This window comes from Mytilus californianus, unplaced genomic scaffold, assembly GCF_021869535.1.
Source record: "Mytilus californianus isolate M0D057914Y unplaced genomic scaffold, xbMytCali1.0.p SCAF_6, whole genome shotgun sequence".
NCBI lineage: Eukaryota > Metazoa > Mollusca > Bivalvia > Mytilida > Mytilidae > Mytilus > Mytilus californianus.
This window is the reverse complement of record NW_026262712.1, coordinates 73,796,165-73,813,675: the sequence shown is the minus strand read 5'-3', so window position 1 is coordinate 73,813,675 and position 17,511 is coordinate 73,796,165. Positions and strand designations below refer to the sequence as shown.

General features: G+C 31.2%; 1 protein-coding gene across 1 annotated transcript; it reads right to left on the bottom strand.

The window, feature by feature from the left end:
- Nucleotides 1-1,852: 1,852 nt before the first annotated feature.
- LOC127705873 (glucose-6-phosphate exchanger SLC37A4-like) lies at nucleotides 1,853-17,493 on the bottom strand. The gene is made up of 11 exons (XM_052210233.1): nucleotides 17,412-17,493; nucleotides 13,386-13,549; nucleotides 12,602-12,739; nucleotides 11,072-11,166; nucleotides 8,877-9,012; nucleotides 8,621-8,713; nucleotides 7,407-7,562; nucleotides 5,862-5,947; nucleotides 5,344-5,457; nucleotides 3,703-3,841; nucleotides 1,853-2,305 (listed from the first exon to the last, which is right to left on the bottom strand). Exons 2-11 carry the CDS (start codon nucleotides 13,522-13,524, stop codon nucleotides 2,127-2,129), a joined length of 1,275 nt encoding a protein of 424 aa, XP_052066193.1. The 5' UTR covers nucleotides 13,525-13,549; nucleotides 17,412-17,493; the 3' UTR covers nucleotides 1,853-2,126.
- Between the last annotated feature and the right edge of the window lie 18 nt (nucleotides 17,494-17,511).

Genomic DNA, 17,511 nt, shown 5'->3' with positions numbered 1-17,511 from the left:
AAGGAGTTATTGCCTTTAAAGACAATTTTACACAATTTGTTCATCAAGTTTGCTAACATTGAAAAATCTTCTCCTCTGAAATTCGGGTGAGCGATTCAGGCTCTTGAGAGCCTCTTGTTCAATATCACATGGACCATAACTCCTGAATGATGAAAGTGAAAATCGTTAATATTGAACTTGACCTCCATTTTGTCATCAGTAACAACATATTTTAAAAAAATTTGAAAGGCTTTGGTTGAATGGTTCATGAGTTAAAGCATGGACACAACTGGAAACACCATTTTTCAATCTTTCAAGAACCGTAACTCCTGAATGGTGAAAGTGAAAATCGTCATTATTGAACTTGACCTCCATTTTGTCATCAGTAACAACATATTAAAATTTGAAAAGCTTTGGTCGAACCGTTCATGAGTAAATGTACGGTCACTGTTTGGCAGCCGCCGGCCCACAGTACATCCCCAAAACAATAACCGATTTTTCTTTCGAAATCCAGTTAAAAATGGCCTTAATTTCAGAATACAGAAATAAAAGACTCCCCCATTAAGACCCTCCTTCCTATTGTTGGCTGTATGTTGACCTCTAGATGTCATTTGGTTGCTGTTTCATTGACATATACCTCATCTTCCCCTTTATTTATATTATAGTTAAGTTTTCCTAAGTATTGGTAGTGAAAGTATTCATTTTCACAGGTGATCTAACCAGAGCGTACAACACTGAAATGTCTCTCCTGCTTTACTTATCATGATTGAACTAGGTATTACTATAACTATCACATATACTTAACATTATCAAGGATCAATCTGGTTGATGATCCAGGCCAGACAGACATATACCTTTCAATCATCCCGTACACTAAATACAGTTAGCCTATTGTTTATAGCATCTGAGAATCAGACCTTATTACAAAAAAATGAACATTGATCAATGAGTCATAATATTCCATACACCAAAATATAGTTGACCTATTGTCTATAGTTTCTAAGAAACAGACTATCCATGAAAACTTAACATTGACCAATGAACCATGAAAATGAGGTGCAGGTCAGATGAATCCTCCCAGACAGACTTGTACACCTTAAAAACATTCCATACACCGAATATGGTGGCACTATTGCTTATAGTATCCAAGAAATAGACCAAACCATTTAATTTCCTGGACTAGTGTAAAAAAAACATTCCAAACAATAGATTAGCACCAATAATTTTAATAAAATACAAAACGCCTTCTGTAAAATATGACCACATAGAAAAAATTTTCATTCAGCTACAGGTATTATCGATAGAACTATGGATACATTTTACCCACTAACAAATTATCTCATTCCCTCATGGCATTGTCTAGCATAACACCAATATGTTTTGTGTAAAATAAAAACATCAAATCTAAACATTTATATTTCAGTATATCAACATATCAAAACAGTTTTTTGTGTAGTATTTCATTTGAAATTGATTAATCATCTGTGATGTTTTTGTCCTCAACTTAAGTTTATTACAAAACTGCATATTCATTTTGAAGAAATTATGTTATCTCACAAAAAGTAAGTTTCATATGGTATTTTGAACCCCCTGAAAAGTTACCCTTGGGTCAAAAATACCATATGGAAAATTGAAGCCCAACATTGGAATATTGAACCCGCTGTATTACTTTAAATGATCAATCTACCATGGAAAAGTGACCCCCCTCCATTCAATATCAGAATTTGAATGTATCATAGCAATTTAAAACTCCTTATACCATTACATTATGTTCTAATGAGCTTCTTGAATGAATAAACAGAAGGGAAGGCTCAATTTTCCGCTATGGGAGTTTGACCCCTGGTTCAATTTTCATGGGGTTCAAAATACCCATGATACCATTATAAGAAATTACATCGTAAAATGATAAAGGATTTTATTTAAACAAAGGTCTTTGGAATATAAACTCTTTTATAAAAATTGTAAATTTAAAATAAAATTCAAAATACGTTATTATGCATTCTAAAATCAATATTCTTAAAAATTTTAGTCTAATTCTTAATAATACATCATAGCCTTTGACAATTATTTTTTTTTACCCAATAAAAAAGACATCTCTCAAAAATAACAACCTACAAGTTTGAGCATTTTAAAATGATATAGGAATTTCATTTCATGAATAAAACCTTCATTAATCCACCCCGATATGATGATAGTTCATACTTTAACTTAAATATTAAATACAAAAACATGATAATTGAAAAAGTTCCTAGAATTAAGAACGTTGTCTGTAAGTCATACTGTTTGGCTATGTAGCTGAATGGTAATCCTGCCAGGAAAATTCCAACTGAAAAAAAAAAATTATCAACTATAAATGAAACTCAATGTTATCCTGCCAGGAAAATGCTGAATTGTCAAATTATAAAATTGGGGTCATCATAGATATATCATCAGAGTTCATAAGTTTGTTAAATACAGTTGACTCTCGTTATCTCAAAGTCAACTGGACCAGAGAAATATTTCGAGATACCCGTAGTTAGACTCAAATGAATACCGGAAGTTTGACAGACCAAGGTACACAACTCTTGCTTAGCTTGGTAAGGCTAAAATAAATAAAGCTGAATATGGGAAGGAGATCGATATTCTGGTCATGAGATCAATATATCTGTTTATAAAATTATATGATTTTTAGCCTCTAATTCATTTCTTTGAACAATTACAATTTTTTTCTGTGGTTTTTAGCCAATTGGTCTTAGCGTTATTTAAAATTGATAAAATTGTTCATTCTCGTATACAAGAGATTTATGTAAAATTTAGATTTCTTTACGTTTTCTTCTATTTCAATCCTTTTCTTCAAATAAAATACAAAAAGATTAAAGACCCCGATTGAGTAGTTTTGAGTTGATCATTAAGTCTTAATCCCTACTTTATGCACAACCAAGCTCATAAATGTATGATTAAGGTTAATTGTTTTTAAACATATCAAATATTTTTCTTAAACTATAACAATGCAATCACTAATTATTTATCATAGTGATCAAAGATAATCTTAGGTAAACACTCGTGGAATAAGGATGTCATAAATCAATAGAGTGGTCAGTGACCGGAAATTTAATTACATGTGTGAATGAGTGTTAGAGTCAACCGAAATTTCAACTCATCCAGTTTTGACTCATCAGGAGTCGAAATACATATATTTATATGGAACAGGGTTTGGGATCACAGGAAAACTTAAGACTCATCCAAAATTTCGAGTCTACCGAGTTCGAGATATAGATATCGAGAGTTAATTGTGTATTAAATTCTATAACTTAGATTCTTGCACTTTAATACCCTGACATGATTGTAATTCAGATAATTGAAAGACTCCTAGGTAATTATTTGTCTGTTGAAACTTTTAAAGTATGTTGTAGGGTATAGATAACTGTTTTATTGCTTAAGTCCTGCAAATACTCTAAAGTAAATAGATATGTTTTCAAATTCTAAAATGTCACATAGCTTCTCACATAATCAGGTATCTATACATCCTTGGCTTTACGATTTTTGTGTTTGAGCGTTCCTAATGACGGTAAATCCAGAAAAATGTTTCAGTCGCACATTTTTATAAAGTGTTATTATAATTTTCTATGAATTTTACTGCATTTCTAGTTTCTTATTTTATTACCATTTTAAAACTTTTCTCAATAATTTATTCTCATATAAATCTACCATATCATCATGTCCAATCTTGATAGAAAAACTTACTATTTGAAAACAAAGCAGCTACAGCGTAAGTAGTCCCTGAGATATTTTTAGGTGAAGATTCCAGAGCGATTACTCCAGCTATTGATATAGGTCCATATATTGCAAAGCCAATTATAAAACCTATTAAGGATATTAACATCTGTAAAATAAAAATAAGACATTTAGAAATGGAGGAACTGCTAATATATCTGCACCTAATATGCACAAATCTTAATTACAATTTGGTATATATCAGACTGCAAAGCAGGAGAGAAATTTTCTTTACAACAAATGTAACAATGACCATGATTAAATTTGGGATTACAGGTAAATGCTAAAATGACAGGTCAGGAGCCTGTAATTCAGTGGTTGTCGTTTGTTGCTGTGTAACATATTTGTTTTTTGTTCATTATTTTGTACATAAATTAGGCCATTAGTTTTCTCGTTTGAATTAATTATATTTGTCATTTTTGGGCCTTTCATAGTTGACTATGGGGTGTGGGCTTTGCTCAATGTCGAAGGACTTACGGTGACCTATAGTTGTTAATTTCTGTGTCATTTGGACTCTTGTGGAGAGTTGTCTCATTGGCAATCATACCACAATTTTTTATTTTTATATTAACAACTAATGTTTACGACATCATAATGAAAAATTCTACTTTAATAATAAAAAAAATAATTCATATCTGTAAATATGAATAAAATGAGATATGTAGTATTTGTCAATGAGACAGTTACATAGCTATACAAAAAAGACATATATTTTTTCATTTTTTTGTGCTTTTTTTCAATTTCAATACATGTTTGTCTTCCATTTTATTGGAAATAAATAATTTTCATATATTTTTTTCATTTAGATATTTGATATCATTGGGTTTTTTTTTTTAACCTGAAACAGTGAATCTGTGCAAAAATTCATAGTATAAAGTCCAAAATTAAAAAAAAAATTTCTCTCTATATTAATTTGGTAATTCTAATAGAATTAACTCACTCAGACAAATCTGATCAAAACAATTTTGACTGTTCTGTTTATGCCTTTTTTAATCTAAATGCTTTTTAATGTTATACCTATGTGGCTACCCAAATCTTTGATCATGAGCATACCTGATGAAAGTTATTAACTATAAGCATAAAACTATTGAAAAGAGTATTTAAAAACAAAATTAAGTTGTTACAGAACGGAAACTAAAAATTTTGCAATTTTTCAATTTAAAAGGGGCATAACTCAATAAAGTGACACTACCCAAATTCAACTTGATCTGTGTTTTATCAGTGGAAGGCAAAATTAAACATTGCATTGTATAAAGCATTGATTGTAGTTGGTTCAACTATAATCATGGACAAAGGAAGATAACTCCAATTTTAAAAATTTATTGAACAATGACATCATAGATATTTTTAGAAAAAAAATAAAAAAATTTGCAATTTTTCCATTTGTAAAGGGGCATAACTCTAGAACAGTAAAAGTGACGCCACCAAAATTCAAACTTGATCTGTGTATTGTGGTAATAAGCATTGTGTATAAGTTTGATAACATTTGGTTGAGGAAAACTTAAGTTAGAGAACGGAAACCAATTTTGGGACGTACAGACAGACGGACATGGGTAAAACTTAATGCCCCCTCCGCTTCGGCGGGGGCATAAAAAATTGTTTATATATTACCTTAGATGAATCTTTATCAATAACTGTGATGAAACTATATAGTGCAACACCTAATACTATGAAAAAGTGTATCCATAATGTCTTTCTCACTAAAAATTGTGGAATATTTGAATTCTGAAATTAAAAATACAAAAGTTTAAAATATAAAACTGGTTTAACCCCACCACATGTTGCACCTGTACCAAGACAGGTTACCTGGACAATGTGTTATTCCTGGTTGTTTGTTTTTGTTTGTGTCTATTTTTTTTTGAAGGAGATAGGTGTTGGTGGTTGGTCTTGTCTTGTGTCTGTATCAAGTCAGGTTATCTAGGCCAATTGTGGTTCATTGTTGTTTTTTTGAACAGATAGGTGTTGGTAGTTAGTGTGGTCTGTTGTCCTGTTATCCATTTTATGTGTTATTTAAACAATAATTCTAATGGATGTGAGAGTTGATATCGTCTTCCGTTTTTTTTTTTTGTTGAACATGCAATCATTGATGAGTTCTACAATGGAAAGGTACAGTGTATCAAAATACTTACTTTTGAGATCATGTAGTCTGAGGAATATCCTGCCACAAAACTTCCCACAATTCCTCCTACCTCCACACTACTGACAAAACCACTTCCTGATAATAAAATGTGATTACATGTGTATTGAAAGATAAAGCTGAAGTCTTAATAAAGTATTGTGTAAAATCAATATTTTAAGATAAAATAACAGACCTGCCTTTATAGAGTATTCCCTTAGAGAGGTGTTGATCAGACTCTAAACATTTTCAATTATCCATATATAAACTGAATTTCTAAAATCAGGCGTTCAAATGAGTTAAAGTGGCATTTAATATAAAAATAAGAAGATGTGGTATGATTGCCAATGAGACAACTCTCCACAAGAGACCAAAAGACACAGAAATTAACAACTATAGGTCACTGTACAGCCTTTAAGTACATATATACTCATTCATGGCCACAGCATATTAGATTAATAGCACTTTAATAAGAGATGCAATAAGTCCTGTGATTTGTGCTTAAAATCGACCAATGGAGATTTTGAGAAGATGGTAGGTATGTCATTACTTCAATAAAACCATTATAATATGTGTTTTATAGCAAAACTACATTTTATTAATGTGCATTATTCTCTCTGCATGTACATTTGATCTATGTAATTAGGTGAATGACTCAGTCCATGAATGCTTCTTCAAAATGTTTTTAGCTTCCCAATCATGCCCTACACTAAAATATGATTTGTAGTGGTGATCATATGAATCAGAATTAACTACCTATTACATGGCAGGAACATCAATCATCAGATGAGTAAATTAATCTGCTAAATGATGGTCTCGTATAAATTTCCTGGGGTTCATGTAAAATTGTATTTTTTTTGTGCAGGCATTTCCCTCCTCAAAGAATTATTGCCACACATATCTTACGTCTGTTGAAAAATGAGTGTTTGTGGTTTCATGTTCTTTTTGAATTACATATATAAATTTTTGGATAATACATGTACTATTTTTTTAAGTACTGGCTTTTAAAACAGGAAGAAAAGCAAGGCTCACCAAGTTTTCCCTGTGTTTAGAAGCAAGTTCAAATCAAATTTATATTTTCCTACAATTTTTTCACACAAGAGTACAATTGAAAGTTACAGCTTTTATATTGATTTTTAAAGTTCCAGTCCTTGTCAAGGCAAGTTTTTTCATTATATACCAACACATAACAAGTCATTAAAATCAGCTTACTAGTGTGAAAATTAAAGTCAATTTTCTATCATAAGTCCTACATATTTCCTTTCCTCAGATAACAGGAAAGTGGAATACAGAAGCCCTGAAAATCTGTACTTGTGGGCATCAATATGCTATCTTTGGTTTTTATTTTAAGTTCGAAATTAAAAAAGTTTGCGTTCAGCAGGAAGACATATCACCATTATTCTGATGTAATTTAGTTGTTATTTTTAATAAGGGAACCAGTAGATAATACACATTACAAGGTTGACATTGCAAGGAATTAACCCACCAATTCTAAATTCAAGTCAACTTTTCTAAGAAATGCATAATACAGGCAGTCATATAAATGAGCTATAAATACCTATTAACAAGCTAAGTCCAATGTCCTCTACTAAGTATAGCTGCCCCCATTGTATGATACCATACTGTATTAATGATACTGTCATATAACACAAACATACACCCAGAAATCCTGGTAACCGTAAAATCTTCCATCTTGAAATATTTTCTGTCTCCTCTGTTAATATATAAATATTGGTTCTCTCTATAGAACAAATAGTATAGTGAAGTGCTTAAAATAAAAAGAAGACATGAACAATATAAAATAAAGAGCTGTTGTATTATTGTCAATGAGACAACTACCCAAAAGAGTCCAAATGACATGGATTCAACCCAACTATGAATGATAATAAAAATGATGGACACAGACGATGCCCCTGCTTGCATATCATATAGTTGTAAAGGAACGGTAAAAGTGACGCTACCCAAATTTGAACTTGATCTGAGTTTTGTGGTAATAAGTATTGTGTGTAAGTCTCATAACATTTGGTTGAGGCTAACTTAAGTAGAGAACAGAAACTAAAAATTCAGTAATTTTTCTATTTGTAAACACGCATAACTCTAGAACAGTTGTGTATAAGTTTTATAACATTTGGTTGAGACAAACTAAAGTTAGAGAAAGGAAACTGAAAATTCAGCAATTTTTATGTTTATAAAGGGACATAACTCAAGAATGGTAAAAGTGTTGCCACCAAATTTCGTACTTAATCTGTATTATGTAGTAATAAGCATTGTGTATAAGTTTCATAACATTTGGTTGAGGCAAACTCAAGTTAGAGAACGGAAACCAATTTTGGGACGTACGTACAGACGGACAAGGGTAAAACTTAATGCCCCCACCGCTACGGCAGGGGCATAAAAAATAGTTTCTTAAATATATAATCACTAACTTTATTTTTTCTGAAAAGAAAACAAGCATACTTATTAATTAGTGGACAACTGTTCACGATTATCAAAACCACTGAAGATATATAAGTCTGAGTTATAAAATAACTGATAAATATCTGCAATCAAAGCAAACTACTACCATATTCAATTAGGTCATTCTGATATATTTAAAAAATTAACAATTTGAATCTTTAGTTTGGAAATTTTTGCCAGAGATTTTCAACTCATTCCTGTAACCTTGAGAGTCATTCCAAAACTGCTTGAGTAGCTTTATGGAAAAATCATTGAAACTTAAAATTATCTAACACTAAACTTACAGTTACAATTTTTATCCATTAATGTTCTAACCTTTTTTAGTATTCTTGTTTGTATCTCGGCTCTGAGCTGGTTTATCTTTTATCAGTACAAAAGTTATAAATCCTATAAGTATTGAAACCATTCCTGAAAGCAGAAAAACTGTTTATCCAACAATGCAAAAATAAAAGTAAAATTTTTTTTTTCTGATATCAGGGTTATTACATTTATATATTATTAAGTGCAACATAGGTATATATTCAACTAAGCATGTATGTTACCTAGTGAATAAATTAGTTCCATATCTTACCAGCTAGCCTCATACTTTCTCTCCATCCAATGCTTGCAATAAAAGTGGCTGTGATTAATGGACCGAATGTTCCTGCTATGTTCATTGAAGTTGATAATATACTCCATACTGTTCCAAAAATTGTTGGAGGACACCACTGAAGGAAATCATATGTTCATATTTAATATAGTAAACAAACAAGATAAAGGTCTAAGTTTAAATTCAGAAATCTGAATGATTTTGTTATAATACTGTAAATCAAACTCTGGAAGATAACAGATCTAGACTGATGGGGCTGCAGATGTTTGCACTTTTTCTCTGTAGTACCAATTTGATAAGACACTGAAAAGTATCAAGGATTTATTTTTGAGGTGTACGTATATATGTACAGGCAAAATGAACCAGAAAAAGAAAGGAAAGTGCCAATACAAAAAGTTTAAATCTATACCCAAAGAGCAAAATATCAGATTTATGAATCGCAAATGTCATGTTAGTTGAAGTGGAAATGCCAATTTAAATAAAATGCTCCGCTGGGGCACAGCTTGATACGACGGCAAAGGTCGAACCCTGAACAGTTGGGGCAAGTATGGACACAACATTCAAGCTTGATACAGCACTGAATTTGGATTGTAATTAAATATTTGACACAGCATAGGTTTCTGACACAGAATGAATGTGGTCTAAGAACTTAAATTTTTTTTTAATTTACCTATTCAAACCATATCATTATTATTTCCTTATATATATAAATCAGAAATAACCAATTTAAAATGGAAAATTTTAAAGAAAAAAAAGTGAACCCCCCCCCCCAAAAATTTTTTGAACCCCCTTATGATTCATCACCCCCTAACTCAATCCCAGCCTTCCCTTTGAGGTATGGTACCTTGCAGTACAATTTCAGAGAGATCCATACACTTGAACACAAGTTATTGTCTGGAAACTAGAAAAATGCTTGTTTTTTGGCCCCAAATTCCTAAACGTTTAGGGCAATTACCCCCAAACACAAACCCAGCTTTCCCTTTGTGATATGGAACCTTGTAGTACAATTTCATAAAGATCAATACATTTACACACAAGTTATTTTCCTGAAACTAGAAAAATGCTTGTTTTTTGCCCCTTTTTGGCCCCTAATTCCTAAAATTTGGAGGCAATTACCCCCAAAATCAATCCCATCATTTCCTTTGAGATGGAACCTTGTGGTACAATGTCAGAGAGATCCATACACTTACACACAAGTTATTGTCATGAAACTAGAAAAATGCTCGTTTTTTGCCCCTTTTTGGCCCCTAATTCCTAAAATTTGGAAGCAATTACCCCCAAAATTAATCCCAGCATTCCCTTTATAATATGGAACCTTGTGGTACAATGTCAGAGAGATCCATACACTAACAAACAAGTTATGTCTGGAAGTTACAAAAATGCTTATTTTTGGCCCCTAATTCCTTAACTGTTGGTACCATAACCCCCAAAATCAATCCCCACCTTCCTTTTGTGGTATTGAACCTTATGGTAAAATTTCATAGAGATCCAATCACTTAAACTAAAGTTAGAGTGCGAAAACCAATGTGTCTTTGGACGACGACAACTACGCCAACGTCATACCAATATACGACCGCAAAATTTTTTTGCGGTCGTTTAAAAAGTACAAATGACTTGTGCCAGCCTGATTAAAATATTCCAGTTAAGAATAGGAAAACATTTAACAGAATTGAAGTGTAAAAAACATTTGTCCGATACATCTTCCATTTTCAATATTTTCCCTGTAAAGTGCATTATAAATCAGTCACTTTTATAAATCCTAGAGGTATTATTATATCTTAATCTAATATAAATTGTGAGGTGTATATTTTATATTTGATATCGATTCTTTTATACTGACTATTTCTGTGAACACTTTTAAGATCAAATTTTTGACTAATTGCTCAGTTAGATTTATTTGTTGTGAACTTACACACTGCGACAAACAAATATAATGGGGCAAAGTGAAAGATCAGATTGTATCCATCATTACTTGGAACCTGGTTTTTACTACAAAAGTTACTTCATCATATCCAAAATATACAACAATTATAATTAGATTTTTTACATCTGTGTAAAAAGTGATTGATCGATTGATGCTTTCTTAATGTCTGGTGCACATGAAAAGTGTATGTTTTGACGGGAAAAATGAAAACAAAATTTTAATATTAATATTCTAAAGACCAAGAATTTCTTACTTGCTTAAGAATTACAGCTGCAGCTGGCCAACCAGCTCCTTGTGATAATCCATTTAAAAACCACCAAAAACTCAGAACTAAAGTTGAATTAAAACCTGAATTCATACACAATACATGTTTGTAATGGACAAGTTTACTGAATATGACAAGGTTATTACTAAATTCAACTGTTTCCCATGCATATAGAGATATTTTATCTTAATTCCAATATCTATAAAATAAGATGTGATGTGATTGCCAAAAGACCAAATGAAGTAGATGTTAGCAACTATAGTAACCATACTACCTTCAACAATGAGCAAAACCCATACCACATAGCAAGCTATAAAAGCTATATGTTACAGTATGTTGTCTTATTTCCTTTTTGAGCATCATGGCAACTCAAACTTTAAACGTGTTTCATAATATAAGTATGAATTCCTATAAACAGGCCAAATAGTTCTGTAAGTGTTAACGTAATTTTTTATTTGGACATTATTTTAGTGGCGTTACAAGTAATAAAATTTTAACGAGGATTGCCAAAAGTCCAAGGGCTATTATATATGGATTCTCCTCTATCTTAAAGGTCTAAATTTAAGCTATATTCAGCTGCTGAGGACAATGTAGCAGTTTATAGACCAAGCAGTCATCTACTAAAAAGAATATAGGTAAAAAAAAACTTTTGTACACAAAGCTTTTGGGAGATGACTAAATATTCCATGACCAGGATAGCCAAAAGACATCTGTTATACTATAATTTTTCATAGGCAAGATAAGTATTATGTAGCATTAATATTCTTTTGATTTGCTTCCAATGCATTACACTCCCTGACCCTAAGCATTATCTTTTCCTATGTAAACATGATACATGAACTACCAATTCTTTTTTGACATATAAGAAAGAATTTTAACATGAATAATGGTGAATATTATCACCTGTAGAACATAACTAAACTTACATGCTCCTGCAATGAATCACAAACATTCTATCTGATATGTAGTTATATACTTTGTATGCATATTTTTATCACATTTACATACAAATATGAAATATACATGTTTATTATATACTTAGTAGTAAATACAGATAAATTGTATGTGTAATGCAATCATTGGGAAGCATGCTGTATCAGCCACCCGTGATGATATCAATATCAGCACGGTTGCAAAGGCTTTATCACACCTTTAATCTGTATGACGTCATCGATTGCAGTCACTGTTGCAAAGGCTCAAACCCCTAATCTGTAAGACGTCATGTTAAACCTATAATCTGTATGACGTCATTTCAAACGTCCTTATCTGTATGACGTCATGTCACATAAAAACATCTACGTGAGGTATATGTATATAAGTGAATATGATATGGCTTTTTCAATATCACACACCGTATCAACCCTCAACCAATATAATCCCTTGAGCAGAGCTCTTGGGATTATATTGGTGTCTTGGGTTTATACGGATGTGATATTGAAAAAGCCATATCATATTCTCTATTTAATGCATTTATACACATGGTCTGGATCATACAAACATAATCCATGTTATAAATACCTGTAAAACTAATAGCTGTTATACCAGACAGTATAAGTCCACCACTATTAAGTGCTTTAGGGCTTACAATATCAGCTAAGATACCACAGATAAATTTACTGATGGCATATGCAATAGACTGGCTGCTAGTTATTAAACCTGAAAAAAATATAGAGTTATCTCCCATTAAATGAGTAGAAATTTCATATACAGTATAATCAAACTTATGGTTTTATGTAGATATTTTTTCTTTTAATATAACATTAACATTAAATTTGGTAATGTTCTAATACAGATTTTTTTAAGACTTGTTCACTGTCAATTCTTTTCCATTCATAATCTTTATATCCCCATATCTAGTCTCAACTATTTCAAGTAAACTCATTTATAGAAGATGAGCTGGTTAATTTTTAAATCAAATGTTGCTTACTTCAAGAAGTCATCTTGGGAAACATTAATACTATGCAGAGCAATATATTATTGGTGTGTGAAAAAATGCACTGTATTTATGAAGTTCAATACTCACAACTAAAGGGGAGATTAGTCAATGAGATAGTTACATATATATTAACTTGCAATATGAAAGTATCTCCTAGACTTCTTCAAATAACTATCATTTGTTTTTAAATATAAAGTATTGCAGTTTAAACATATAAATTCTAAAATCCAAAAAAAAATAGATTTCTTTTCTTCTGAAGCTTATTTTCCTTTCTTATATCTATAAACTTTTAAAGATGTTATATTTAATATTTATGTATATCATTTGCTACATTACACTCTTAACTAGTCTTATGCGATATCTTACCAATTTGGCTTTTCTCAAATCCTTCGGATGTAACTAAAGCAGGTATGGAGAAAGCTACAGATCTTCTTACATACACATACAAAGTATAACTAATATATAAACTGGTAAAAATAACCAGTTGTCTCCCTTTTAGTTCCATTCTTCTTCCTTAGATCTACATTATTCTGTAAAAAAATTCATACTAAATTTCTATATACAGAAATGTTATGTGGTTTAATTTTTGTGTTACCACCATATCAGAATTTATGTTAAAAATGTATACTGTTCCTACACCAATATGAAGCTAAATTCTTCAATTCAAAAGACTTTTCAATTCAAGGTACATGTAGATCAATGAATTTCATCAATAACCACATTTTTGTTGGAAAATCTAGTTAAAATCAGTTCTTTGGATACATGAGGGTCGTAATGGGTCGGGTACCTTCAAGACAAATAACAGTAAAAAATCTTGCCAAATGACATTAATGGTAACTTTTGGTGCACGACAATAAAATGTAGATTTTCTTTATGACGATAAAAAAATCGACTGATTTTGCAGAATCACGTTAAATACGTAAAAATAACAGTAACGGTTAATTACTTGGGACCTCTGACGAATCACGATAAGGATACTTTGATGAACCATGATAAAATTATAACCAATTTGACGCAATGGTAGCCAAAAATTACCGTTAGACGGCTGACGGCAAAGGGCATTGCTACCCTCATACATGCACTGCAAATGTCAAAACAAAAAAAATGTTATGAGCATATCTTAGCAAAATTAATTAATAAAGAATAAACATATCAAAAATAAAATCTATATCAATTGTCTAAAAATAACAGACATAAGAAAAGTATTTCTCAGCATTATTAGACCTTAGCAGAAGTTTGAATTAAATCAGTTTTTAACTATTAGAAAAAAAAATTAGCAATTGGGACATGCTTTAAGCATAAGATTTTTCTTTTTAAAACAATCTATTTTGTTATAAATTAGGCCTTTAGTTTTTCTCAATTGAATTGTTTCATATTTTTCATGTTGGGGGCCTTTTATAGCCAATTTTACGGTATGGGTTTTTCTCATTGTTGAAGGCTGTTCGGTTGCCTATAATTGCTTATATCCACTTCATTAGAACTTGGGTGGATAGTTGTCTCATTGGCAATCATACCACATCTCCTTATTTTTATATACAATGTACTGAATGAGTACTTAATAAAAAGACACTTCAAAACTCTGTGACTCTATATACATGATATGTAATGTCATCCATGTTGCCTTCAAAATTAAAGATGTACTACATGTAAGTGCTTCCGAACTGTAAAGAAATAAGTGCTATGAATATATTTGAATATTTGAATACATTGTATATATATCAGAACAATGTTGCTGAAAAAAATTAATTCAAATTTCTGTAAAGATATTTTAGACATAAATTATTAAAGTACAAATGTTGCTGCACTATCAGAATGATAAGCTATTTGCAAAGATTACATCATCATGATCATTGCAACTCAAATTTATTGTATGTAACAAGTTCATGTATATGCATGAAAATAACACTGTGACATGGTATATCTCTGAAATTTTGTCCTGAAAAGCTTGAATTTGTCATGTTATATTTGTTCTGCCTAACAGAAGTTCCCCTGGAAACTTTGTTATAAACAATGTCATAATCATTATGATAATATCTGTTCCTGTTGAACCACATATTCTATACTCTTTATTCCATAAGGAACATATACTGTAATATTTGTTGCATTGGACATATTAATTTTTCACCTGGAACTTATATTATGAAGGAACTTCTATTTCAGAATCATATTACATTGATTATTTAAATATCAATAATAGAATAAAAGAACTAATCATAAAAAAGTTAAAGACTTTGTTTTTGAATACAAGGTACAATTCGAAAAGGAATAATGTTACTGGAAAGTTGGATACATATTTTTCTCTCAAATAGAAAATTAAAAGTTTGAATTACAACAAATATAATCTTAAATTTTGCAATTTTGCATAAGTGCCCAACTATTTCAAGTGGAAAAAAGAGCAACATAAAAATTCAAACATATAGATAGGTCACAGACATGAGAGAGGACATGTAAGCTTTGTTTTCATATTGACATAGAAGATGAGTTTCATTTTCTGAAAAAAATGTCCATTATATAACAGGATGCTTGGATTATTGTAAGCACAAACTGATGAGCACTGTCAAAATTTTAATTACTTAAATTACACTGCAAATGAACATTTTTATGGGTAATGACCACTGAAAGATATACTTGAAAAGTTTTCTTAATTTTTTAACAGTTTTGAAATGAGATCCAAAAGTCTGATAATGGCTTAGTCTCTTATATTGTTTATAATTATATTACAATCTTAAAGAAAATAAACATTAGAGTATCTATTAGTATACATGGATTTGTTAAAGCCTGATGTATGTGTTAATGGCAAGTCAAAATTATAAAGGTTCTAATTCAGTTCTTGCATTTAACATGTTGTATACATGAATATTTTTCATTGCTTGCTGCATGTGCAGTGATCTGGAAAGATTTTTTCAGTATGGGCCCAGGGCCCGCTCAAAAAAATTCAATGGGCCATGTAGTCAAATGAATGGGACATTCGTTTATAACAAAAGCTAAAAAAAGGGTATGTTTCAGCAATGAGGTACTAACCTGTATGATTCTAATTGAAATTGTTCCTGTGCTTTTGCAGTTTCAGTGCATAAATGTTAATTTAGTTCATGGTGATTTATGTGACTAAGACTGACTTGTATGAGTTCATGATATATAACATCACTCAGAAATTAACACTTTATGGCTTATAATAAAAACTATAGAACTGAACAACATATGACCAACACCAACACCACTTCAATGAACAGAATCATGATTAAGGAAATGCAAAGATCAAAATTGTACTGGTTTTAAATGTTGTGCAGCCTAATGCCAGAGTATTTTTCTTGCCAGCTTTTTTGCAAGATTTGCAGTACATATTGCCGGATAGTAAGAAATAAAAAAAAAATATGATAAAAAACGTTGAAAGCAAACGATGTGGACCTACAAAGTCTTATATTAATAGGATACCATCATACAGTAACCAGGGCCATAACTTCTCCAAAACCGGGCCATATTAACAAGAATCTTTATTTACAATGTTAATACTTCACAGGAACGGTCACCTTATACATGTTCATATTCCTATGACATTAAACTTGGGGTCTTTGTCGACCTCCATACTGTCCGAAGTTCTGTATCTGGGGACGTTTCAGGCATTTCCTGGACAATGCTGGACATTTCTTGTATTATTATTATTTTTGTCTCGACCAACAAAGGAGTAAGTAATGTTTTTTGGCCAGGCAAAACAACAATTTGCTGTTTCTTTGGAGGCATGTTAAGAAACTTTATAAACAAACCAAAGACCAAAGAATTGACAAGGACAGTTTCGCGCCTTATATGGAGACAAATACAGTACTTAAAAAAAAGGCCCAATGGGTTTTTCAATCGAAATTGTAACTAGTTTACTTTAAAGATTATAGTTTGAGATAATTTCTCGTCTGTACTCGCCAACTTTCACAGAATAAAAGTTGTTTACTTTGAAAATTTAGATAATGATTAAATATACTTTGTACCACACATTGCCTATCATAAACATGAAGCAAAACAGCAAGACAACCGAAAAATGTAGGTGGTGGTCTTGTCACTTAAATATGGGGACATGAAACACGATCGAAAATACATTTTACAATATCAAAACGGTTAGATACGAAGCTGAAATATTGTGCGCCACACTGGCGCTGACATTTGTCACTCTATGCGTCATTTAATGTCAAAATGCACATATTGCGCATGGCGCTGGACCTTCCCGATCACTGCATGTACATGGGAGGAAACTGTAACATTCATATTGGTTCAATTCTGAATAACATAATGAAGATCTGGTCATTTTATAAGATACTGTTCAAAGGGAAATAATTCTTGCAACTTTAAATGATTGTCATCAACTTAACATTTATTCTCTCATATGCATGCACAAAAGCACTGTACCTATAAAAATACATGTTAAAATTCCAAGACAGAGAGACAGACCTTTCGCTTTTTAACAATTTTCTAATAGGCTAGCTGTGAGGCTGTGTTTCTATACTGG

What these genes read in the sequence shown, in the direction of transcription:
- LOC127705873 (XM_052210233.1), bottom strand. Translation starts at nt 13,524, where the DNA reads ATGGAACTAAAAGGGAGACAACTGGTTATTTTTACCAGTTTATATATT. An exon ending in ATTTGAGAAAAGCCAAATTG is followed by an intron (nt 12,740 to 13,385) that starts GTAAGATATCGC and finishes TATTTTTTTCAG; the next exon opens with GTTTAATAACTAGCAGCCAG. An exon ending in AACAGCTATTAGTTTTACAG is followed by an intron (nt 11,167 to 12,601) that starts GTATTTATAACA and finishes GTATGAATTCAG; the next exon opens with GTTTTAATTCAACTTTAGTT.